General features: G+C 39.9%; 1 protein-coding gene and 1 long non-coding RNA gene across 2 annotated transcripts; one reads left to right on the forward strand and one right to left on the reverse strand.

Moving 5' to 3' along the window:
• Window positions 1-1,294: 1,294 nt before the first annotated feature.
• On the reverse strand, window positions 1,295-24,717 carry MYOZ2 (myozenin 2). Its single transcript, XM_053403544.1, has 6 exons — window positions 24,550-24,717; window positions 23,682-23,783; window positions 14,826-14,995; window positions 11,048-11,177; window positions 8,118-8,301; window positions 1,295-1,715 (listed from the first exon to the last, which is right to left on the reverse strand). Exons 2-6 carry the CDS (start codon window positions 23,755-23,757, stop codon window positions 1,481-1,483), a joined length of 795 nt encoding a protein of 264 aa, XP_053259519.1. The 5' UTR covers window positions 23,758-23,783; window positions 24,550-24,717; the 3' UTR covers window positions 1,295-1,480.
• Window positions 5,278-7,470, forward strand: LOC128421169 (uncharacterized). The gene is made up of 2 exons (XR_008332249.1): window positions 5,278-5,446; window positions 6,603-7,470. It is a non-coding gene; the product is annotated as an uncharacterized LOC128421169 (long non-coding RNA).
• Window positions 24,718-26,583: the final 1,866 nt, after the last annotated feature.

Genomic DNA, 26,583 nt, shown 5'->3' on the forward strand with positions numbered 1-26,583 from the left:
ATTCAACATTCCTCTTCCTTCACAAGTTTCACATTCTCTGTTTCACACATCTTCCACCACGTATCACTTAGGTGACCATGCCATTCACCTGATGAAGTGGGCTCCTGACCATGAGCAAGCTTACATCACAGTAAATTTGCTCACCTTTCAGGTGCCGCAAGACTTTGTTGATACTCTTATTATGTCACCTTTTTGCACCTGGTCCTCGTTTCACTATTGACGCAGCAGCATGCATCACTATCACAGCAAAACTGGTTTTGAAAACACAAGTTTACTAAAGGATTTCATTTACTTAATCAATGCGTAACTTACAGATGATGTCATTTTTATAAGGCCTGTCACATGTAGATATTACTTGTGCAACTGCATAACTCTGCCAACTGCTGGGGATCCCATCCATACACAAATAAGATCTGCATTATGCTATGATGCAAACGACGTATTTCCTGACACATGGGACCTGCAAGCATCTGCAAGAGTATAATGTGAGCATCAACCTGAAGGCTGATGGCAAATTTTGTTTTAAAGTGCACTTTCAAAATTGATCTTATGTACACAAAAAGTTATTAAAGCTGCAAACATTCACAATTGGCTTAATCAAATTAAACTTATATTAAAATGCAACTTTACACTGTTTTGGAAACAACATGCAAAGGTTTTATTGCCTCTAATATACATTTTTAAAAGATTCAATTAACTATTCCTTCATGCAAAATATGTTACTTTCTGAATAAGGAATTAGCATTGTTCTTTGATATATATTCTCTTATTTTACTTTAAACATGATCTAGTGCTTTTTTGGTAAAATTTCAGTCCATTCTTGTATCATTCACAGTAGCATTTTATGCTAATCCTATGCTGTCAAATTGCTGTGTGTATCGGTCAAACAAACATATATGCGTTTACACTGGGAGAGTTTCTCAAGCATTTAATCTTCTATTTTGTTTTATTTGCACATATTGTTTTTTATTCCTGCTTATATAGACACACCTTGTTCAGAATAACATTCAGTAATAAATTGTTTTTCACAGAGGAAGCAGAAATGGCACAAGACTCCACATTTCCTTCATAGAATCAATAGCCAAATATTTTTCTTTCACAGTTCTGCCAGTATCTCTGTAAGCAAGTCTGCCCAAAACAGAATTGACAAATAAACTAGTAATGTGAAAGTATCATTTCTACCACTTCCCCTTTTAATAGGAAAATGCAGCAACATAAAATCAAGCCAGATATTATTTTAATAAACAGAAAGAGCAAAGAGATGCTAGAGAAATAAAAAAGAGAGAGGCAAAACTAGTTTTTCAAAGGTAATGGCCAAGTTATTTTATTTGTGTTAGTAGAACAAACTTAACTTCAGAAACTGTTAACAGCATCAGATGGTATTACATTTTAGCTGCATAAGAAAATGATGTAGCACATGTTGAAAGATCAGAGTATCACCAGACTGATTCTGATGTGTGTGGAGTGCTCCACTCTCTCCTCACAGATCATCTGTTTCTGGAACGCCATTTACCTCTGTAGGGTGTATAGTTATCATTATGGGAATATTCTCAGAGGTCCATCCTTTAGGAGTCCTGTTGAAAGACCGCCTGGTAGAAAGAGGATTGGCAAGGACCATAAATCGTGGATCATTTAGCAGGAGGAAGTTGAAATCTGGTACCTTGAACTTAACCAGTTTTGATGCTCTCTCAAAACCACCAAATGGAGTGGCAACTCTGGACGACGGGGACAAGAGTAAAGGAAAGGTGAATCAAAACATATACTCACTCTGCTTTGAACCTACAATTAAATGGAGTATTTCAGAACATTCATATGGTTTTTCTTTTGAAGCACTTGTTACTGGTTTCCTCTGTAGTACTTTTTAGTAGGTAGGTAGCCGTTATCTCACTAATCCTCATGGCAACCTTTTGAAGTAGGGCACTAGCATCCCCATTTTACAGCTGAGGTGGAAGTGTGGTAGGAGGAGTGTGAGGTGACCAAGGTGATGCAGATCTCTCATCAAGTCTAGCAACACTGGAACAAACCACCTCATTGAGTGAAGGCAGCAGGAGTTCAGTGTGTATCAGACAATAAACCACTGCAAGAACTGTAGCTGTAAGGGATTTACTATTCCGTTCTCTCTAATAATGATGATTTGAATGGAAATAAGCATGCTACCTTACAGAAAAACCTTGAAAAATTCAGCTGAATTGCTTTAGAGAAGTTAATACTGTAGTTGAAACTCATTGCTGCAAATGTGTGTAACTACAGTGGTACCTCGGGTTAAGTACTTAATTCATTCTGGAGGTCTGTTCTTAACCTGAAACTGTTCTTAACCTGAAGCACCACTTTAGCTAATGGGGCCTCCCACTGCCGCCATGCCGCCAGAGCACGATTTCTGTTCTCATCCTGAAACAAAGTTCTTAACCTGAGGTCCTATTTCTGGGTTAGTGGAGTCTGTAACCTGAAGCATCTGTAACCTGAAGCGTATGTAACCCAAGGTACCACTGTAATCTCTTTCTAGAAATGGTCAGAAACGACAGTCCTAGTCTAGATGGAGCAATGCTTTGACTAATTCTAAGACAGCTTCATATGTAATTCTATTTCATAACATATTGTCATTGTTTCCTAATGACATTGCCAAAAATATACACATGAGCTGTCTGGTTCCTCGTAACCTTCAGTCTTGGATATTACAGGCAGATTTCTGAAAGGTCAGGAAATAGCTTTCTAATATTTTAAAAGAAGTACCTTCTTAAAAACAAAATGTGTTACAACTAGATCAAATGTTCAGAATACACGTTTTCTGGATAGGGAACAACATAAAGAAGAGCAGAGTAATTAATTAGTTAAAGTTCAAGAGTAATCTTCTGAAGCAATCATTTGGATGATGTCAAGGAGTTGTAATGCCCTACATTTTATGAAAGCAAAACATGTAATTTGAATCTGACTCATTGTATACAATCAAAACCCAGCATAATAAAGCTTGTTGATTGTAATAGAGAAGTGCAGGTCTTTTACACAGGAAAAAAAATTAGCCTGAGCTTAGGTTCATTTCCCAGTTTTGTGACTTGCGAAAGCAAGTGACCATACATATGCAATGCAGTTACACAACAACTAGGAATGATTAATCACATATAATTGTAGGTTAGAACACAACCATTGTTGTATGTTTCATGAAATGCAGTTCAGTTCCTATGTTTCAAATCTAGCCCAGAGAGCCCCAGTGTTGGTCTTTGTGAACTGATAAAACATTTGAAGGAGGTGGTATCCAGTTTTAACTTTTTTCTTCTAATAGAAACATGGGAAGCTGGCTGATACTGGATTAGATCATGGATCCATTTAGCTCAGCAATGTCTACAATGACTGGCAGTGGGTCTCCAAGATTTCAGACAGGGATCTCTCCCAGCCTTGCGTAGAGATGCTAGAGATTGAACCTGAAACCTTTCACAAGCAAAGCACATGCTCTACCACTGAGCTGCAGTCCTTCCTCAACACCACTATATTTCTTGTACCTTACTTCTGCCCCCCCCATCATTTCCCCCCTTCTTGGTATGGTCAGCAACAGTGTCTAGCAGTTCTTGCAAAAAGCAATGGCTACCAAGCAATCAGTGTGGGAAAAGCAACTTTACATTGCAATAGAAGAAAAGGATGCAGATTTGGATAAATTACTATTGTGGAATCAGTGGCTTAAAAGCTTGTGGCGCATATGTAGTACATGACAACCTGCAGGAGATGCTTTTGTAGCTTGAGGAGTTGGGCTGCTGCATTCAGTGCAGTAACACAGAACAACTTCCAGATGGACTGGATTCCTTCTAGTGCTTTGAAAACAATCCATTTCAGGAGGGGAACTTTGCTTCACTGACAAGGGAGGGAGGCATAACCAGTCAAGCCTGCTTCTTGTTACATCCAGGCTTTCTGTGGCGCCTCACTTCTCACCAAGGGTTCTTCTTTTGGATAGTTTTCCTTCTTGGAAAAAATGATAATAAAGGTGGAGGAAATTTCCTCCCCAATTCATTGCATAATTAAAAACAATGAGTCAAGAGAGTTTTGAGGTGCCTTTAGTGAGGGATAACACAGGTTTCCTGTTAGGGAAAAGGCAGGGCAGTAGTAGTAGTAGTAGTAGTAGTAGTAGTAGTAGTAGTAGTAGTAATTAATAATAATAATAATGGCCAACATGATGCCTGTTCCCTCTGTCTGGGCCATCTTATAATTGTGTGAATGTCATTAACAAGTATTTTTGTTGTTTTGTAAATAGCAGCAGTGGAGAAAGGTGGGCAGCCTTCAGTCCATGGGGATGAAGAGTTTAACCCTTTTCTTTCCCTGCCGCAGTCTCAACATCTCGTCTCTGATGCTGCTGTTTGGATTTCAAGGGAAGCTCCCACTGGCACCAGTGGGGGTTTCCCTTGACATACAAATACCAGAAAAGTAACTTTTGTCATAATCATAGCACAGAGAGCGTGGAACTTGCCCTCCACATTCCGCACAGTTCTGAGGTGATCAAGCTCTGCCAAAATTACTGCTGATGTAACAAAGGTGTGTACTAATTGTATTCTCATCATTAATGTAACATCTTGTTTCTCTCTCAGAGAGGATGGGTCAAATTCAGTGTCCATATGCTGGAACACTTGTCCCACAAATATCTACTTGAATTTTTATTTCTTTTTGCTGCCAAGTGAATAATCTTCTCACTTCTTGTTTTGTTTTGAAAGTTGTTTCCAGGCCTTTGAGTTGCTTGGTCTGCTATCCCATACCCACCTAAGTGGAAGTCCCATTGAATTCAGTAAGACATTTCTAAACAAACTTTTAGGATTACATAGTTTATTTACTTTTTTCTGCTGATGCTGCTTATTGGGTTTAGATCATCTTGACCTTATTTCAGCTACTGCTTTGTGTGTTTTGACTGCTTTATAGTTTTAGTGTGTTTTATGCTGCCTTTTATGGCTTTTGTTGTTTGAGGTGCTGTGCATTGGTTTGGGTCCTATTGTGGCAGAAACTGTGACTCATACGTTTTTTCAAAAATAAATAAATGAAGTAATAATAAATAACATTTTCCTCCTAGGTCTCTTGGATCCTTTTAGCTGTCTTCTGAATCCATTCCAGGTTTGTTATGAATTGTCATAGCCGGATGTGAACACTACACCAATATGGTAGTGCCTGATAACTGAGGGGATGTTGCAGCTGAATTCGGTCTTTTTATCTGAGCCCATTCTATTAAAGTCAACAATAGCAGCTGATTAGAAACACACATTGCTTTCCTGGTGTAAAGCTTTTTTTTAAAAAAAACAGGTTCAGAAGTGGGAGTTGGCCTTCAGTTCGATGATCAGGAATGAGTCTGTGTCTGATGTGAAAAACCCAGAATTACAATTCCTGGAAATATTTCTTCCTGCAGTGACACAACGCCAGCAGAAGGGCCTGACTCACTGAAAGAGTGGTGTCACTATTATATCACTGGGGTCTCTTGAAGGTGATGTCATTTTCTGCATTTTTCCCGAAACAGTAATCGGATTAATTACTTATAATGACTAGAGAGTATAGAGCCTAAAAATAGGCATTTGGTTGTTGGACTCTTATATTCAGCCGAGTAGAAATCCAACAGAAAGAAATATATGTGAGGAGTTGTGGGTTTTTGCTTTTGTTTAAAATACTTGCCCTGTTCTCACCCCACCCCAATCATTGCGTTCAGTTTCCCACAATTTCAGCTGGGTTGCCTTAATTGTATGCTTCGTATGTTCCCCTCGCTGCCCCAAATTTGCTCTGAGTGTCTTTTTGGGCTTCTTTACTCCCACCATTTCCATGATTTCAAAGTAGGCTCTTGCACAGAAAGACTCAGGTTATCAGTAAAATAATGTCAGAGGAGTTGGGGTCTTGAGAACAACTAGGCTTATTACCGTATTGGCCCGAATATAAGCTGCACAAGAACATAAGCTGCACCTTTAAAATTGAAGGGGGGGGGAGATAAAAGACCCCAGTATAAGCCGCTTCATTCCTTGCTGCTCCTAACTGCATGCTGGCCGGGGGGGGGGCATGCTGTGTTGCTGGCGGCCTTTTCCCTTTCTTGCTCTCTTCCTTCCCGGCCTTGGGGGAGAGGACGGGGGACTCCATATGGGGTGGGTGCTACTTTGCCGTGCTCCTGTTGCAGTTTGCCCCGCATTCCTGGCTGCATACTGTAAGGTCACAAATATAAGCTGCTCTTTAACTTTTCACGGTTGGAATTTGGGGGGGAAGTGTGGCTTATATTCAGGCCAATATGGTAAATCTTAGTGGTTTCAGTGAGGCCACCTGTGGTCAGGTTCGCAGCCTTACAGCACAACGCAGTCGAGTTACACACTTTTCACTCCAGCTTAGACCCTATGGGAGATAGAAGGGCATGTTCAACATTAGCTGTACTGTGCCCTTTGCCTTTAAGTGTCACAGGACACTCAGCTGTAGCAAACCATGGTTTGTTCTTGTGAGAGTGTGTCAGGGTAAGCCCCAGGCTTGCTTGCTCCCCACTGCACTTCTTTGTTTGTGTGGGGAAGGGGGGTACGTGAGCTCAAGGTTCACCCCCAGCCTGGTCTTGTAACAACAACAAGCCGTATCGTTTTGTTACATCTGAATGGGGCCTTTGTCTTGATTCACAGCTTATGCAATTATGAGATCACTTCCATCAGCATCTGTTGCATCATTTTATGAAGAGACCATATCCTCGGGAAGAACAGCCAGTACCAGGTTTTGCCATATATGGCATCTTCCTCTCCCCCTTCCTCATCCTACTGCGTGGCTCCAAGGTGGCAAGAAACAGCTACCCAACTTTACGCTGCCCATGTGTTCCCCCCCACTGCATAGCCTTCTGAATGAGGGTGGATCTTGGCAGTCTATGAGAGAAGTTGGTGGCAGCTGCAGGAGGAATCAGAGGCTCCCTGTTGATAAAGGCGGACCAGATTGTGGTTATCTCTATGCCAGGTACAGTGTGGTAGGGCTCCAGTTGCCAGCCACCTCACTCCTTACTCTGAGACATTTGCTTCCTTTGATTCTGCAGAATGGAAATACTAGTCTTGACCAGCTGCTAAAGGCATGCAGTGCCTGCTTCCTGTTTTCTGTAGCAATGGACTGCTACCTTTTGGCTTTCTGAAAGGATTTTTTTGTGTTGTGTTAGTCACTTGGAATTAAATGCAAGCTATTCATTAAAGGGAAAAACACACACACACACCACACGCACTGTTTCAATAAATGAAATTACTGTATCAAGTTTGAATAAGCATGCGCCACAGCCTGGGTGTTTTGTCAAAATGTTCCCAAAATACTTCCAGTCAATGTCAACATGTCTAGAGCTTCTGCTAAAAGCCAAAGGACACCATTTGAAACGTAAACATTTTCTTTCTCTGTTTATCTCTTGCCGTTGGCACACTCGGCTCTTTGTATGCAATACTGTACCTAGATTTTATTTTCACAAGAATTTCACCAGCTTTTTGCTGGTTTTAAAAAGTCTGAAAATGTGGGTGTGTTTTTTTTTAAAAGGTATAAACAAACGCAGAAATTCAGCTTCTTGTTGACTAAAGATTATCTAGTGACGTGAGCTCTCAGATTTCCTAAGGGACAGAGAGAAACATGTGTGGCAACTGCGCCTTCCTTAGATCTTTGCGGGATTAGATCCCAACTCCTAAACCACAATTTACATATCTATAAACCAAGAGAAAGAGGGAGGATATAATGCCTATAAAAATATGCGTGCCAAGATCTTAACCGGTCTTACTCATTAGCCTCATGGCAAACAAAATGGTGGTTGTGGCACCTCTAGTGTAGGGGAATCTCAGCTTGCGATGCAGCCTATTCTGTTCATTCTAAGGTTGATGGTGTACACATATGTGTTAGTTCCTGAATTTAGTGCAATCCTGGATCAAGGGGTGAGGGGCTTGATACATTAATGGAATTAAATATACAGAAGAAAAGTTTTCAGTTCTCCCCAAAGCTTCTCTGGAGGCTTAGGGCCCCCCCTTGAACTATGTGTGATGGGGTGCAGTGTGAGGGACAAGGGAAACTTTCTTTCTGCAAACTTTCTTCCATTCTTTTGTCTTAGGCTCCAAGCCACAGTTTCCACACAAATCCATCTCTTATAAAACTTGGCGTTAGTTTATTTATTTATTGGTCAAAATTACCTGTTAAAGCTCTTAAAGTCAGGCAGCTCTGGCTTTGCTTCAGGCTTAAAGAGTTTGGGATATAAGGCCTCCAACAGCTCTGGGTCGTTGCTGATGGCTTCAATCCAAGGTGATTGATAGTACTTTGGCACAGATGTAGTGTTGAACCTCTCAGGAGGAATTGTCTTCAGTGGTCCAGAATATCCTTCGAGAGGAAAATTATACACCGTGTTTGGATTTTGCAGTAGCAACCTCCCAACTGTCTCACACAACATTCCAACTCATTCTCACCATGTCCCCCTAGGCACTGCATAAGAGGTTCTACATTAATTGTCACTTAAAGATCATTTGATTAAGATTGTGGTTTCAGCCACAATCCTCAATGCTGCTCTTCTAAATTCTGTTGTAAACAATGGATTAACTCTGGCAAGAAAAGTCTAAGGATTTAATAGAATTTCAGCTGTGGCAGTATTAGACAAATATATCTTGGGTGATGGAGAGAAAGGTAGAAGACTGTGAGTGGAAAACTCTCGTCTCATGTGCTCAAACAATTTTTTTTATAACACTGACATATTTAATACATATTCAAAATACACTGTAAAACCTGGAGATTTACCTGCAGTGATCTCACTTTGTAACACACAGGGGCAAAGCAAACTACAAAACACATCAAGTAAACTTTAAGTTTTTTTAAAGGCTTTAAAAAGCCCACCTGTTTCAAATGGCTTTTAATTCATGTCTTTTATGATGGCTCTGGAAAAGACTGGATTATATTTTATTGTACTGTTGGTTGGTGTAGCTTCTGGGATTTAAAAAGTTTTTATTATAATATGTTTGTATTTTTATGGTTGTATTTTGTTCTCCACTTTGGGTGGACTTGTTAGGGACACGTGGCTTACAGATATTTACATAAGGAAATAAATAAGTGTATATACAGACACATGTAACTAGTGTGGCCAAACTGTTGTGGAACCGCATTCAGATCACATTGCTCAGATGTAAAATCTGCCCTGTAAGATCTAGACCAGGAGAAGCAGGTTTGGCTAGTTTCCAGCAGAAACCAACTACAGTATGCACAAAGCTGATTGGCTGGCTCCTGAGATGTCATGAAGCCACTGGCTCTTCACACCCCAGAGCAGTTTTTAAAGGTTTTTTTAAAAACAACTTGTTGAGGGTTTTTTCCCCAAATAATAATAAGGTGCGAAACAAATGTCTAATCATATCAACTTGGAAGATATTTGAAAAATAAAATTTAAAAGACAGGCAGCCTACCTGAAGCATAGGGAAAGAAATGGAGAGAGAGAGGAAATCATTGTGGGATTCAGAAGAAAATAAGTGTGCAGTATGTGATGAGTAGCCGATATTCCTGCATAGTGGGGGGGGGGATTGGACTAGATGTCCCTTGGGTCCCTTCCAGCTCTAAGATTCTATAAGTAAAGACAACTAGGGAGGGAAGCCAAGACAACATTTTTTTTTTTTAAATGCACTGACTCCTTTTTATCTACACATCCTTGCAAGGTATGCACGCATCTATAAGGGAGGGGAAAGCCCATTTCAACATGAGCCGATCAAATTTTCAAAACGTTTATGATGACATGTAGCCTCCAGCTATTTAAGCATGTGTTTGGCCAGTTAACATTAAGCTTCCAAGAGGGCATGTAATTGGTACAATGTACACATCATAACAGCTTTTTTATGTGTGCTTTCTTGTGTGTAAGTTTCACTGTGCACAGTTTACTTTCAGGGAAGTTTGTGTAGGATTCCAGCCTTAATTAAATAAATCTATACATAAATATGGTGCTGAATCCATTATGCTGCAGTCGCACAAGTGGCGAAAAGGCTGTGATCAGTTTACAAATTATGCCCCAATAAATCTCTCTGTTCTTGTTTTGAAAAGGGCAGACAAAGAAAAGACTTCTTTGTCTCTCAGTGCCTCTAGATAAAGGAAACACGTGTCCTTGCTACTGTATAAAATGTTCTTGCTACAAGAGAGCCAAATTGTCCTCCTATTTACTCTTGTATAAGGGTTTTCTTTCAAACATTCTTTCACGCTAAATATTGTATAATTGGTCAAGTCTGCATCCGCTGAAAGATTTCCCCTAACAACCAAAACAGACAGATAGATTTGTAGAGCTTTGTTGTGCATAAGATAACTCTGTTTGTGTGACCTCCCCTGACCTTTTTAATAAGATCTATTCATTTATGATTGGTTTCAAATAAAGAAGCTACACATTTAGTAGATCCAGGCCGAAGAACTTTGTGCCAACATTCTACAGATAGTAACTCAAAGATATAATCTCACTGAATTGGGGCCTTCACAGGTTTTAGCACAATAAATGCAAAAGAATAAACCAAACCTCCTGCTTCAAGCTTGAACTTTTGTACCGGAGCATTTATATTTCCATAACAAGTGCTGTAGATTGTATAGAGGTAAATCCTATTCTAACCTCAACCAGTAACTGCTGCTATTATGATGGCAACATGGAACATGATTTATTTTAATGCCATTTATTTTATGAATTGCTTTTCATGTATCAATTGCTTTTTATTTCAAGGTGATTTAAAATCATACAATAAAAAGGGCTGAAAAGAATTGCACATACAAATGACTTATTTTGCACTCTGGACTATGAATGAAAGGATTGGGGAGAATAACCCTCATGCAAGACAAAAAAAAATCAACCTTGATTCACATGGGACTACTTCATATTGTGCTGCTGATACTCCATCAAGTTTAATGGCAGATTTATGTGTTGGGAAACAGTGAAGACAGAGTTATCATGTGGTAACTTTTGTCCCTTTTGCCTTGGCCATCTCACAGAGGTCATAGGTGACTCATCTATGCTAAAGATATCACATAGTAGGTCTCCTCTATGGAAGAATTTTGATTGTTTTTACTTTGCCCAGAAAATAAGAGGTTTGTCTGGCTGAGATGTTCCATGGTGGCTTACCTGGGGCAAGGGTTTCGGGGTTCGGTGGACTCCGTGGATCAGGGGTATTAGGAGGTGTTGTTGGCGCATGCTCTTGAGCTGCCTCCATGCCGCTAGCATCCAACTGAATGCACTGTATGACCTCGCTGCGCTGCATTTGAATGATAAGAAATAGCACAGCTATCAGGTTCATAGCAGAGACGCCAAAGGACTGCTGAAAACAGTGTCCTGGTTCCTTGGTGTTTCTTAACTGGCAAACTGATACACTAAATGCTTTGTTCAAGCATCTTCTTTTTCCCTGACCACTTTTTTTCATTTTCCGGCCTTCCTATCCTGCTGTCTGAGCACCACATACTCACAAGCACCCCGCTGAACTGCTGAAGTGTTATTCTTGCTTTAGACTTGTGGAATGAAGATGCCACAGAGATTAATTGGCTTTCTAAAGCTGGAATAGAAAGTATCTGGCAAGTTGGGAATGATAGGCCTCTTGTGCTCTAGGGAAACAAGTTATCTCTTAAAATATCCTTTTTCCTGAAGCAAAGGCTGTCAAATAGTGCCCTAATTTTAAAATGATGTACTCACTGTCCCCAACAAAACAAACAGACCTTATTCCAGAAACCTCACTACTTCAAGTGCCCTGATTCAGTTTGGATCCAGGTACATAATGGGGGGGGAGGGGTTATAACCTTCCTCCCTTGACACCATGACCCTGATTCATACACACACACACACACACACACCCCACCCCACAAAGTTGCTATTAACTTTGGAGGGGGAAGTATTCTAGAATGGTCCCTCCTGCCCAAGTGCAGCAGTCCTGACCCAAATTGCCCTTCCTTGTTTGTCTTAGCAAAAGAAAAAATACGTTGGGAGATGCATTAGCACATTTCCTGCAACACCTTTGTGATGTCAGAGAGTTCTCTAAGAAGGCCTTGAATTTAATAAAACATCTAGTCACAAAGCTGTCTAATAGCTCCAGCAATTGAGAGGGCTCTGATGGTTTCCGCCAAGTAGGACTCACACATAGAACAAATGACGTTTCTGAGTGATGAAAGAAAATTGGGGATAAGTAACTGCTGTAATATTTAGGATGGAAATATCCCTCCAAGATGGAATTTGCCTGTTGACTTGATTGGCAGCTTCCCCTCTCTCCCCATGCAGCTGAAATTCCCCATCTGTTAAGGAATTCTATCTTCCTTTGTGTTTGGTCATGCTTACCTCACTTGGACACCTAAATATTGGCTTTATCCCTAAGCAGTATCCATAAAGAATTCCCGCAATGACACCTCAATTTGTAATCATAATAATAACCTTAGTGCAGGCCACTTCACAAAGATTAATGACAGGCTGGAGTGAGCCATTTTTTCTGCTGGGTCATTAGTTCCATGGCTGCATCCGAAGCCTTAATCATTGTTTCTTTAACATAGAATTAGAGCGCTCTAAAAAGTCAGAACCTTATTTTAGCCATGACATTGAAATGAAAAGGTTTGTAAGTATAGGCTGCCTTTGAGGACAATTTTCTGTAGGTATGGTGGGGGGGGGGGGAGAGAAATATGAACAAGGCTTTAAAACAAGAGTCCTCGACTGAGAAATTCAAACAGATTTTGTCCATCCATAGGAGCCTTGACATATCACAAGATTTACAATGCAGTTGTTTCCATGTTTACTCAAAATAGTGTCTTTTAATGTAATTTACCCCCTAGTTACCCAGCAGGGCAACATCTGCACCATACATTTAAAGCATTTGTCTTTAACACTTTAACAGTCATGGCTTCCTCAAAGGGATCTGGGAACTGTAGTTTGTGAAGAGTTGATTGTTAAACCAGAATGGGAACTGTAGCTCTGTGAGGGAAACAGGAGTGTCCTATTTTTATTTTTATTTAAAAAAATATTTATATACCATAGCATCATAGAAATGTGGTCTGAATAGCCCTAGAGGGTCATCTAGTGCAGCCCCTTTCAATGCATCTACTGCAAAGGAAACCATTAAAAAAATCGTAACAACTCTCAGGACCCTTAGCAAACTACAGTTCCCATTTCTTTGTGGGGAAGCCATGGTGACTGAAAGTGGCATAATACTTGTACTGCTTTAAATGTATGGTATGGATGTGGCTTAAGTATACTGTGGATTCCAGCTTTAGAATCCCTAGGCTAGTGCATGTAGTTATGATATGGGTTTTGGAGGTAAAACAGTAAGGACTGAGGGGGGAAAGTATAGCAGTTTATGCACAGAGTGTTAAGCTAGTTTTCTAAAATAGCTTCCACCTAAAAAAGGCAGCAAAGCAACCCCTTTGTCTCTCTGGAATGCAGAGATGTTTTTACTGGCATTTGTTTGAACTGACCTGAATAACTTGGTGCTTTGCCACTTGTGAGTGATGATCGTTTCCCATATATCTGGCAACAAGAACTGTAAGCTACACCACGTCAATGCATTTCAACTGACAACAAAAGATTGAGCCCATCTTTTCGAGTCCTGGTATGGTGTCCTTTCCAGTTCTTAGATTGCCTCTGTGGCCCCCTAAGTCTAAGGGTGCATTCAGACATGGGGAAACATTGTGCTTGTTTCCCTCATTATGATATTAGCACTTTTGTCCCATTTTCTAAGGTTCTTTTCACAATGCAATACCCATTGTGTTGTGGAATTGTGGCTTTGGGACAGATAAACCAGCATGTCAGTTTCACTTTTTGTTTCAATTGATACTGTATGGACCCTGTTTAATACCCTTATACTGTCTAGATTTGATCATTATAATGCTCTCTGGCATAAGATAATAATCTTCAGTCACATTCCTTTCCTCCTGTTTTAGGTTCCACAGCACATTTAGTTTGTCTTGTACCCTAAGTTTACCCATTCTTCTCTTCTTCTTTCTGCTCTTCCATTTTCTTATAAGATCCAATCTAATCTTCCTTTAGTAGCTTATGAATATCTCAATACTCCGGCTTCTTATCTTTCTGATTGCATAGCTCTAGTCCTTCTCATTCTTTATGTCCTAGTAGTACTTTGCTTCTTGTCAACCGCAAAGTCTTATCTCTTATTTGTACCCTTTTCCTCTTTTTGTTCCTTATCTCTGGAATGCCCTGCCTCCTGATGTCAGAACACCTCCATCATTTTCCCCTGTTTTAAACCACACCTGAATATTTGTTGTTTTCTCTGTTTTTTTCAGTTCCGGTTCCTTTCCTATTATATCCCTTCCTTTCACAATCTTACTTTGCCTTTTGGATTGCAAACTGGGTGCAGGACCTGTCTGCAATCTAATTTTTTTGTATGAGGCTATGCTTGGTAGCCTTTCAACAATAATAAAAAATTGTCATATTTTTGACGTATCCATTGCTATTTCTTCCTATCTGTATGGTTCCTATCTCTTCCCCTTGCTTCTATATTCTTATTCTTATTATTTTAATTTATACCCTTCCTTCTTCCCAAAGGACCAAGGGCAGCATATGCTTATTTATTTTTTTATGATTTAGTGTTCTCACCTTTTATTCTAGTCTACTTCCTTCTGCCCTTTGCTATCAGTTTCTGGGCTCTTAACTGTTCTGCTACCTCATATCCTGTCCTTCCATGCTGAAATCAGATTGCTTTATCCCTTGTCTGCAGTGGCTTATGATAGTAGTATCTTGTTTTACATCTAATATTCAGGACTGTAGTACTTCTGGCTATTAAACAGAGTGAACGGCAGACAGACCTTTTTAAGCGCCTTGAGATTCTTGTTCTTGCTGCTGATTTATTCACTTTGATGAGTCACTAATTGTGCAGGCCAGACATGCACAAAAAAGTGATAGAGTGTAAAATACTCACATTTCTTGGCTTGCTGGATAAAAAGTGAAGATTTTCATATGTGTATTTGTCAGATCTTCGTTGGCGCATCTTGAATAGCCGCGCTCCTCTGTTACTTAACAATGACAACTCTTCCAACATGATGTCCCTGGGGATACTGACCTTTTTTCCAAGGTCTATTCCAGGTGATTCTGCAAAATAATATAAGTACACATTTCTTAGAAAAATTCTTCCAGGTAATTGGTATGAGACGTAAAGAAGGCTGATCGCCGAAGAATTGATGCTTTTGAATTATGGTGCTGGAGGAGACTCTTGAGAGTCCCATGGACTGCAAGAAGATCAAACCTATCCATTCTTAAGGAAATCAGCCCTGAGTGCTCACTGGAAGGACAGATCCTGAAGCTGAGGCTCCAATACTCTGGCCACCTCATGAGAAGAGAAGACTCCCTGGAAAAGACCCTGATGTTGGGAAAGATGGAGGGCACAAGGAGAAGGGGGTGACAGAGGACGAGATGGTTGGATAGTGTCTTCGAAGCTACCAGCATGAGTTTGACCAAACTGTGGGAGGCAGTGGAAGACAGAAGTGCCTGGCGTGCTCTGGTCCATGGGGTGACGAAGAGTCGGACACGACTAAACGACTAAACAACAACAACAACTGGTATGATTCAGCTAAAGTTAAGCTCTAGTAAATCCTGTTGATTTCAGTGGGAGGGTTCAACAGAGGCAAAGCAAAGCTGAGTGTGATCTCTTACGCAAGAGACCATCAGCGGAGGTTTTTGCCTGTAGACATCACGAGAAGGGTTTTCACTTGCCACAGAAACCCACTGGGGATTTGGGAGGGGAAAGGCTGTTACTTCCATACAGATGCTCTCACTTCATAAATTTATGAAACCAACATATGTAGTCTAGATTAAACCAAAGATTCATGTTGCTAGGATGCATGGGATACTAGGATACACAGTCCCACACATGCAAACCATCAGGGGAAAATGGCAGGGACTGAGTCACTCAGTGGTCTCTGGGCTCCAGAAAAGTATTATCAGTGGTGCACTGACGACAACTGGACACCTTCATGGGGCATTGGTCCATAGAATCTCTATGTTCAGAGGCAGGATAATAGAATTGTAGCGTGGGAAGGGACCCTGAGGGTCATCTAGTCCAACCAATGCAGGTATTTCAACTAAATAATACATGACAGGTGGCCATCCAACCTCTGCTTAAAAACCACCAAGGAAAGAGAGTCCACCACCTCTCATGGAAGTCTGTTACACTGTCCAACAGCTCTTATTATAGGATAATATGGATCCCACTGAGTTCCAGTTGCTAGAAAGCAACAGTTAGGGTGGGGAGTTATTGCCTTCATGCTATGACCATAATAAAGATTTAGATTGATTGTATTGACGTGGGTTTTCTGGAGTCATTTGGGTGGCCAATGAGGATCACTCAATGGATTTTTTGTTTATCTGAATATCTTAGTCCACTGCTGACATTAATTGTGTCCACTGATATATATGAGTCCTCAAAGCACTTAACTTTGACTGGATGATACTTGAACTGGGATATCCAGTTTCTACACTGTTATGGGAGGCCCGGGAGGCCTTGGCAGGTTGCAAGGGGGTGTCTCTGAGGGTACCCACTGGTGCCATATTGGGGACCCCAGATCTAGAAAATATGGACTGAGTTTTCCCACCTCCCAGTCAAAGAATACAATCAGAGCTCTATCAGAGAAAAGCTCTTTTATGTACCATCTCTCAGCTGCATAAAACTATGGGACCAGGGTCTCTGCCATTTTATTTTATAGTAGGAAATACTATTTTTCCACAGACAAATCCTCTTTATTTTTAAATTTCTGTCTTATGAATCTTGAATTATCCCCAAATGTTTTTCCCTGGCCAGCCAGCCAGTTGGTATTTTCCACAGGAAAGTGGGAGAAACTCAAAATGAATCTTCCAGAAAGTAAGTGTGGTTTTAGTCTGGCAGTCCTCTTTCAAATGTAAATAGCAATGAACAAAAAACTCAGAAAATGTGTTTTGAATTGGGTAAGTTCAGACCTCAAAAACAACAGCAGGACATCCTGTGTAGCATGAAGAAGGTTAATAAGCTGTGTTAATTAATGTGGTGTTATGAAACTTGCAGGGAGCAATTCTCAGAGTGCTGAAACAACAATGAAGGGTAATGTATTGTCTCTGCTGCCTAACAGTGCAAAAGCTCAACATTTAACTACATTCTGTATGCAGGGTGCAAGTGAGTGACTTTTGCTTCCCTTGCAGACCATACAACACATGTTGCTCTCTAGATGCACTGATTTATTTATTTATAGCCTTTATATCCCACCTTTTTCTCCAAGGATTTTAAAGTGGTGTACACAGTTCTCCCCTCATTTACCGTATTTTTCCGTGTATAAGACTAGGTCCCCCCCCAAAAAAATGTCAAAAATTAGGGGGTGTCATACACGGATACATCTTCCCGCCATTTTCTTAAATCTGAGTCCCCCAAAATAGGGGGTGTCTTATACATGGGGGCATCCTATAGACAGAAAAATACAGTAATCCCCAGATCAGCTTTCAGGCAAGTGAAACCAGAACCAGAGCCAATCTCCTTACCCATCCTGACTGCCTAACAGTTGACCAGTATTGTAAGAGCTAAGAATGCTGATCACAGATTTAGAAATAAGTTCAGAGAAGTCAGTAGCTCACAAAACATTTTACTAGCTTGTCTGCCTATACATACCAACACAAGTCATTTGTGGCATATCCACAGTCCTCCCTCATTCCTCAAATGACTGATTTCTCATAGAAAGAAATTTCCCTGCCTGGCCACCTGGAGAAAATTCTTACTTGCCCCTGACAAAGAGCTGGGTGATAAGCTGGCATATGGAACTGGGAAAATGCATGTGCAAGTGTTGTTACATCAACAGCAATCCCTGACTTTCTGGGTTGGAGTTGGTGATTGAAGCCACTATGAATAAGAACCAAGCATTCATTCAAACAGCTTGACTATAGTTGGAAAACTAAATTGAACCATCTTATTTGTTTAAAAATGCTGCAGTCCTATGTGTGTTTATTTGTCAGTATATCCCACTGAACTCAGTAGGATTTACTTCCGAGTAGATGTGCACAGGGTTGAGGACAAGAGATTTCAAAAAGAACTGGTAGCAGTCAGTTGCATATTTGTTTTTCTTTAAGTATTTGTGCTTATGCTATCCTAAGTATAAGAATTTACATTTACACCATCAAAATAACTAACGAATAAAATCCTACAGCAAAATTCCCCAAGGTTATTTGTAACATCGTAGCATAAGATTACAGCAAATAAAGCATTGGCACATTAGAATCCAGCTGCACCTATGAGAGATATGTCTACTTCTGGATAATATTCTCTTTCTGTACCATAATCAACTTATTCCAACCAAAAATCAAAAATACTTTCAGATTTCAAAATGGCATTTTGGTTTAGGTCTGGACTCACTGCTTTAGGCTGTAATCCTAAACACACTTAACTAGGGATTAAAGCCCCTACTGAACTTTGTGGGGTGTACCCTGGAATAAACATGCTTGAGATTGCACTGCACAACTTATCTTGTCTTAATAAAACAGGGTTTGCTGGCTTTTGCAGACTGACCTCTTGTACATCGCTTGCTAGTGAACGTTATATATTTGAACTTGATTAATCCTTCAAACACATGCTTCTCTCGGCCTTTCTGCTCCAGAACTTTCATTAGTCATCTCATGTTTCAAGTGAGGATTTAAACCACTTTGTGTGTCTAGGCAGCTTCCCAGAAATGTTAAGTGTAAGATTAATTTGAGCCTTCTGTCAATTAAAACATAATTCTGCAGTCTGTTTCAATTAAGCTGTGCATAGATCTTGTCTGACGCTAGCTAAGTGCAAAGAGGATGAAGAGAAGAAAAGGTGGAGACAAGAGGAAGCCAATCTCATATAGGAAATTCACACGAGAACCCAAAATACAAGGATTCCTACCAACTTCTGTCAGCCATGGAGCAGTAGACCCAGTCAAATCAATGGACTTGTTCAATTTAATTGGCAGTTCTAGGCACACAAACCTGGGACTTACTCCCAGGTAAGAATGGGTGGATTTGTCCATTTTCGTTTCTCTACATTTCTAATTTTTCCAATAGAAACTTCAGCCCTCTACATTTCCACAACATTTTGTGGGTGGTGGGGGGCAGGGATGTTATGTCGTCATGGAAATTTATCAGCATTTTATTTTGAATTTATTCTAAAATACACATTTTTGTATGCAATTTTCCTTAGTGTTTTAATTTTTGCATTTATATACAGTAATGCATTTTGTGTGATTTTTCTTTTTACTATTGTACACATTTTTATGCACACTTTACCCTAGTATATGCATCTTTATTTTTAATTTTACACATTACTTGGCTGGGGAATTGCATTACAAAATTCAGAGAAGTGAAGATTTTGAAGGTTAGTTGTGTTCCGGTTCCCATATTGTTCTGGAAGGTGTAAATTAAGGAAGTTCATCTTTAAAAGCAAACTGCATCAAATTTCTTCCCCATCCCTACTCCCAGGAAAGTCCTTTTGAACCCAAACAGGCTCATTTCTGAGTAGACTTATACAGAATTGTACAGTTAATTAAGCAATTCTTCAGATCTAATGCAGTTTACACTGCCATAAACGTCACACTATGTTGATGTTGTTTATGAACACAAATTTGTATGATGGGGGAAAGATGAAGTTTATGGTGGGAAATGCAGATTCTTCCAGAGAGGGGATGAATTTATCTTTCTCTGGAGAGATTACAGCACTTCCTATGTGAAACAAAATGATTTAGTGGATATAAAGGAAATAATACAATAAAAGGGAAATAATATAATATAAAGGAAAAAGCCAGTCAACAGATACCAGAAAATGTGGCTTTCTGGGCTTATTATAATATTTTACATCTGGCTCCTAAACACAACACATGGACTTACTGAAACACATTGGACAGGGTGATTTGATTGGTGAAATTACTTAATTAAAAAAAGAAAGTTTCGAATTAAAAGTGTTTAAGATGTCCTTTTCCCTATTATTTTTTTAAAAATCATGTTTTCTCCATTATTAAATAATAAAACCAAATTTCCACCATTATTATTATTATTATTATTATTATTATTATTATTATATCTGCTCATCAGATTAAAGGGACAGAACTAGGGTATTTATGGTTGAATTATAGCTCAGTCAGTAGAGCATGAGGCTCTGAAGGAGGGTTTAGGCCCCCACGTTGGGCAAAAAAGTTCCTACATTGCAGAGGTTTGGACTAGATGACTCTCATATTCCCTTCCAGCCCTACAATTCTATGATTATGTGATCTGAAGAAACTTCAATGTGTTCTGCCTTTCATTACAAAATTATGGCTTGGATCGCTTCCTTTCACTGATGACTCCTTCCACTAGAGAAAGGGAAGCTTTTGAATTTGGACCTATGTGTTTTGTAGCACCAGAGAGCAACAACGCTTTAAAAGCGAGAGAATGAATGATACTTCCCCAGCCCATGTAGAAATAGATGTGTTGCCATACCCTTTCTGAAAATAAAATTCATATGTGAGCTAATAAGGGGCTGTAATAACTCTTAGGCACTATGATCCCTTTTCAAGTTTAGTATTTAATAATTAAAATAATTAACACCGTGTAACTAGCTGCACATGCTTTTGCTGTGGTCACAGCAAACCTCTTGATGGCCTAATTGTTTTGATCCATGGATGCATGAAATGGCCGACTGTCCATAGACATAGCTGTCAACTTCCCCCCTTTTTTAAGGGTAATTCCCTTATTCCTCACAAGAAAAGGGAAAAGTTGACAGCTATGTCCATAGGATGCCAGGTTAAATGGTGGCAGCCCTAGTATGAGGGAGAAAAATTATGCAATGGGAGTCTCTATGAAGTATGTGTCTATCTGCCTTCAGTTTGCAGATTCAAGGGGAACTTCAGTGCTGTGTTTTACAATTTCTGGATTCATGTCATTACTAGTTTTAGGTTCTGTTTCCAGTCCACAGACAGTGCAAGCGAGGATCTGAGCATATGGTATTCAAATGACCACTTTCCCTTGTGCATATACTATCTGGGCTGAATGGAAATACATTCAGAAATGGGGCCATATGGCACTGCCCTAACATACGATGAAACCAGGAAATAAATTAACCACAGAACACTTGAAGTCTTTGGAAATCTTTTGCAAAATCCATCTCCCTGCCAGCTTACACTGGTATGAGGGAAGGTCTCCTGAAAAGGCAGGTCACTGGATTTTCTCCTGCTCTCTAACAGGGCTTATGATATCACAAACAAGCCAGTGGGGGAATGCCTAGTCAAGCAGATTTTTGTAATATTAACTTCAAAATGCAGCATTCTTCACCATTTCAGGAAACACTTTTTTCACATTTAGCTGACATGTGATTATTAAAGTTTACGATCACACATCATCTTACTCCAAAAAACTCATAGTGACATTTCTAATAATAATAATAATAATAATAATAATAATAATAATAAATAAATAAATCAGGGTGTACTAGAAGAACTGGGAGCCATAGAGCTATGGGTGTATATGCCCTGGTTTCTAATAGAGAAACGTCAAAAGTTGGTTTCCAGGTGGAAAAATCTAAATTGGAAACAGAATTGCTAGAATCCAAAACTAAGACCTTGTCAAAAATGTATAACTTGCTGCTGAAATGGAATACTCAGGATGAGACGGTTAAATCTGTAATGATTAAATGGGCACAAGACATAATATTTTGTTTGCTGACTGGGAACAGTTGTGGACCACCGGGATTAAATTCACGGCATGCAATGCCTTAAGAGAGAATATTATGAAAATGATATATAGGTGGTACATGACCCCAGTCAAGCTTGCAAAAATCTATCATTTGCCCGATAATAAATGTTGGAAATGTAAAGAGACTGAAGGTACATTCTTTCACCTTTGGTGGACGTGCCCAAAGATTAAGGCTTTCTGGGAAATGATATATAATGAACTGAAAAAGGTATTTAAATATACCTTCTTGAAGAAACCAGAGGCCTTTCTCTTGGGCATGGTCGGCCAAGTGGTGCCAAAGAAGGACAGAACTTTTTTTATGTATGCTACAACAGCAGCAAGGATACTCATCGCAAAGTATTGGAAGACGCAAGACGCAAAGTATTGGAAGACGCAAGATCTACCCACTCTGGAAGAATGGCAGATGAAAATGATTGACTGTATGGGACTGGCAGAATTGACGAGCAGAATCCGTGACCAGGGAGAAGAGTCGGCTGAAGAAGATTGGAAAAAATTTAAGGACTATTTACAGAAACATTGTAAAATTTAAGAAAGTTAGATGGTGTTGGATTGAAACTGAGAGGTTTCTAGCTGCAATAATATATAAGAACATAGATGGGGAAAAGAAAGGGTTTGAAAAATAAGGTAATGTTATAAGCTGTAATGCTTTAAATGAAGGATTTGCTGAACAAATAATCTTAATTGGGATACAAGAAGGAGAAGTATGAGGAGGTCTGAGAAATTTGTTATTTAAAAGTATGGTTTATGAATTTTATGTCTGTGTTTAATGTTTCTGTTTGTTTTGTTTGTTTGTTTGTTTAAAAAAATGGAAAATTTAATAAATATTCTTTAAAAAAAAAAAGAGAAACGTCAGACAGCAAACCCATCCAACAAAATGACAGACAAGTGACATTTCTGGAAGAGGCAGGGGAAAATCTTATCTAGCCACTAGATAAGAACAGCCTGGTTTTGCATGTGAGTGAATATGTGTGCATAAACTGACTGAAGAATGTTTGGGTGTTTAGATGTGAGATTCAGCGTTTGAGGTTGGTGAAGAGAAGAGGGTGATATGATCTGGGGGCCTACCCTCAGTAGTGGTCTTCAGATGAAGGCTGCTTAGTTCCACTGTTTCGTCATCTCTATAGTAAGCCATAGGGACGCGGGTGGCGCTGTGGGTAAAAGCCTCAGCGCCTAGGGCTTGCCGATCGAAAGGTCGGCGGTTCGAATCCCCGCGGCGGGGTGCGCTCCCGTTGCTCGGTCCCAGCGCCTGCCAACCTAGCAGTTCGAAAGCACCCCCAGGTGCAAGTAGATAAATAGGGACCGCTTACTGGCGGGAAGGTAAACGGCGTTTCCGTGTGCTGCGCTGGCTCGCCAGATGGCCACGTGACCCGGAAGTGTCTCCGGACAGCGCTGGCCCCTGAGATGGGCACACAACCCCAGAGTCTGTCAAGACTGGCCCGTACGGGCAGGGGTACCTTTACCTTTATAGTAAGCCATATTTCCTACTGCTTCTTGTGGAAATGTAGATCAGTCAAACAAGCCTGTCAGAATTCTCCTCCAAAGATGGCAAAAAACCCTAATGCAAAACATTTCTTAACAGAGATTAGTTGGGAACTGCGCCTTGAATGGTTGGATAAGACTACAGACAGCTTTGAGTGGGTGGAGGCGGAAATTGAAACACAGCGTATATTACAAATATCCTTGTGGGGTTTTTTGTTGTTGCAATTTTTGAAAATACAAAAGACAGCTCTAAAACTGAGGAGAGATGCATCTTCCCTGCGTGAATAGTTCTGTAATAGGGAATCCAGACATATTAACCCCCCTCCCCAAATAATATTCCGAAAGTCAATCCCAGGCAGAATGTACATCAGCTGTTAGATTACTTCATTCCTCCACAACAGTTGTTCATCTGAAAATAGCTTTCAAATGAAAAGAGGCAACTACAAAAGGATTAGTTACCATAGGCAGCATGATAGCCCCATGAGATTATTTATGGCAGCACACCCAGAGGCAAAGCTGTAAGAAAGTTAATGCTATAAGATTAAAAAGAAAGGTTAGAGAGTGACAAGGGACATACAGTCATAACAGGGATTTAACGCTATACCATTTCTCTGGATTTCTTTCATGATGGCGGATGCTTGCTGCCTCCTCTCTTTGACCATGTCAGAATGTGAGAGCATTGCAATAGTCCGGTGCGATTTTCTTACTAGAAGGAGAAGGGAAAGAGACATTTTGATGCTATTCAGTAATGGCCTCAGGAGCTGAATAATATTCTGCGTTTTTCACTTCAGCTATTGGGAACTGTTTCTTGCACACAGAGGAAAGGATGCATGTTGTGCTAACACTGCATATGAAGCCCCAATGAGTCAACTGTTTCTTGAATGTACAAAGCGAACTATGTGACACAGTGACACGGGCCTTCTTACCTCTTCGCATGCCTGCTTATCTTCACAAGGATGGGCAAGCCTCCTTCAGCTTCCATATTGTATATACAGTGGTACCTTGGGTTAAGTACTTTGTTTCAGAGGTCCGTTCTTAACCTGAAACTGTTCTTAACCTGAAGCACCACTTTAGCTAATGGGGCCTCCTGCTGCCGGAGCACGATTTCTGTTCTCACCCTGAAGCAAAGTTCTTAACCCAAGGTACTACTTCTGGGTTAACAGAGTCTGTAACCTGAAGCGTATGTAACCTTAGGTACCACTGTATAGTTATATACCCATCCATGAATGACTTCAGTGTTATTTTCATACCTGCAGCCTCCGAAACACCACATCTTTTACAAACCCTCCAAAAATTGATGAAATAGTCAAATCTTTGAGCTAGCGCATGTTATTCAGCAACCATCTAGATAAATAAGCATTGCAAAACAAGTGCAAGAAATTGTATGTTGTCCATTTACTGTTCGTAAGTTTAGAAGTGGCCGGCTCATAGGACAACCAATGTCAGATTATTTCAGGAAACAATACACTTACCTTATTGTTCTGGAGAACAGTGATCCTGATGCTTTGGGTGAAGTTTATGGAGTTTGTGATGAATGGGGATGACCTATCCGGTCCCGAGTGATTTCTATGCTTGTTCTTGGGTCTGCATGATGCCTTGTACCAAGACAAACTGGGGACTGACCCTCTCTAAAAAGATTGGCATCTAACTGACATAAAGTAACTATTTATAGAAGCAAACACTCCAGCCACTCATATCTTCCTGGCGAAAGAAGAGAACAGAAAGGATTCTGCCGCACGCACCACAACAGTGTGTGTATCTCTTCCACAGCTTGTTGAAATATTTGATAGAACACTTCTTCATAGTTGTACAGCTTGTCCCATCATCACGTTTGAGAATGATAATCTCCACATTATAATTTAGAAGAAAGATATTTTAAAAATACGGTCAATTAAATATATGGATGGGAAAGACTATATTTGATGGGACTGGAATGGACTAATCCTTTGCTGAAAGATAAAACCATGCTTGTATACTGCCTAATAGCTGAAGTTAGTGTTGAACAAAGACTGCACTTAAGATTCTGCAGAGTTGTCTGCACTGAAAAACAATTTTCATTTTGGGTGGGGGGTGAGGATAAAGTCCTATATCACAGTCGCATGATTTTTAATGCAGATTGCTAGAAATGACAGTCCTAAATTTCCATTTTACACACTGCTTCTGTCCATGCTCAGGCTAAAGGAACACTTGATTATTTGCATACAGCTAGTTTTACCATGTTAAAGTGGTTATGCTTGCTTTTTTGTAGCTATTGTTGCTTGATAAGACAGCATACTCCATACTTGACATCTCATAGTGAGTTGTTCCAGAGGAATGAAATGGGAAGTAGTTTCTCAGATATCCCAAGCAAGCTGTACCCAGTTAACATGCAGCTATAGTTTTGGAGATGAACAAATCAGCCTCTGTCTGTCTTTATTCTTTAAAAACGGGCAGTTCTAGAGTGATAGCTTAATGACGGAAAGCCTATCCTACTGATAAACACACAACAATTATATAACGAAATCTACTTAGTGTTCCTCTACACTTTCCTAGAGGAACTGACCTGTGAAGTACCCTCTCATGTTGAATAAAGATGAAATGCTTTTAGACATCACACGATTGACCCTTTTATATTCACTAGTCATGAAACTGGCCTTTACCTTCAGATAGATCACCAGTTAATGCCTTACCACTGAAAGCTTCTTATACCATTACTCCAGTGTCTACTTCAGCTTTTGGTGTGTATAATTCCATATAATTCCATATAATTCCAAGTTGTTGTGTTGACCAATAAAGCTCTGAAGCCCTTAAAGGCAGCTTCCATCCTTGTGTTTTGATTCAGCCCTTTAAGCTTAACAAAGAACTCACTTTAATTGTATAATTCGTGTGTTGAATTTGATCAACAACGTCACATGAAGGTCACACACACACACACCATCCATTTAGAGCATATTTAAAGGACATATCCTCCCCACCAAATAACCCTGGGAACTGTAGTTTGCCCCTCACAAGCCATGATTCCCTGTACTCTTAATGAACTACAGTTCCCAGGATTTTGAGGGCTTTTAAATTATGGTCTTCTTGGGGACTGCCCCTCGACTATGGTCTCTTAACTGATATTCTTTAAAAGGTGATAATTACCCTGGGGGTGGTGTTGAGGAAATTTACAGTAAGCAGCTTTGGTGTTATTTTAGCTTATTTTGAGTATATGTTTGTTATATTACACTGGGCTTTTTTAAAACAATAGAACTCTCACCATACTATATTGAGGGAATGGGTTAAGAATATTTAAAAATCTGTTTTGACCATCTTGTTATCAAGGTCTTAATGGTCCCTTTCCCAGAAAAATTCCTTAGACAGATTTTATTATATTTAATGTAGAACTATACAAGTAGTAGAGCAAATAAATTATATGCTGTATAATAGACGTTCAGTTCTTAGCTGTTGTGGGATACTCCAGGGTAAGCCTTCCTCCTAGTAAGCCCTTCTTTGGAATGCTGCATCCAAAGTGATGTAATGTTTATTAA

Source organism: Podarcis raffonei, chromosome 9, assembly GCF_027172205.1.
Source record: "Podarcis raffonei isolate rPodRaf1 chromosome 9, rPodRaf1.pri, whole genome shotgun sequence".
Taxonomy (NCBI): Eukaryota; Metazoa; Chordata; class Lepidosauria; order Squamata; family Lacertidae; genus Podarcis; species Podarcis raffonei.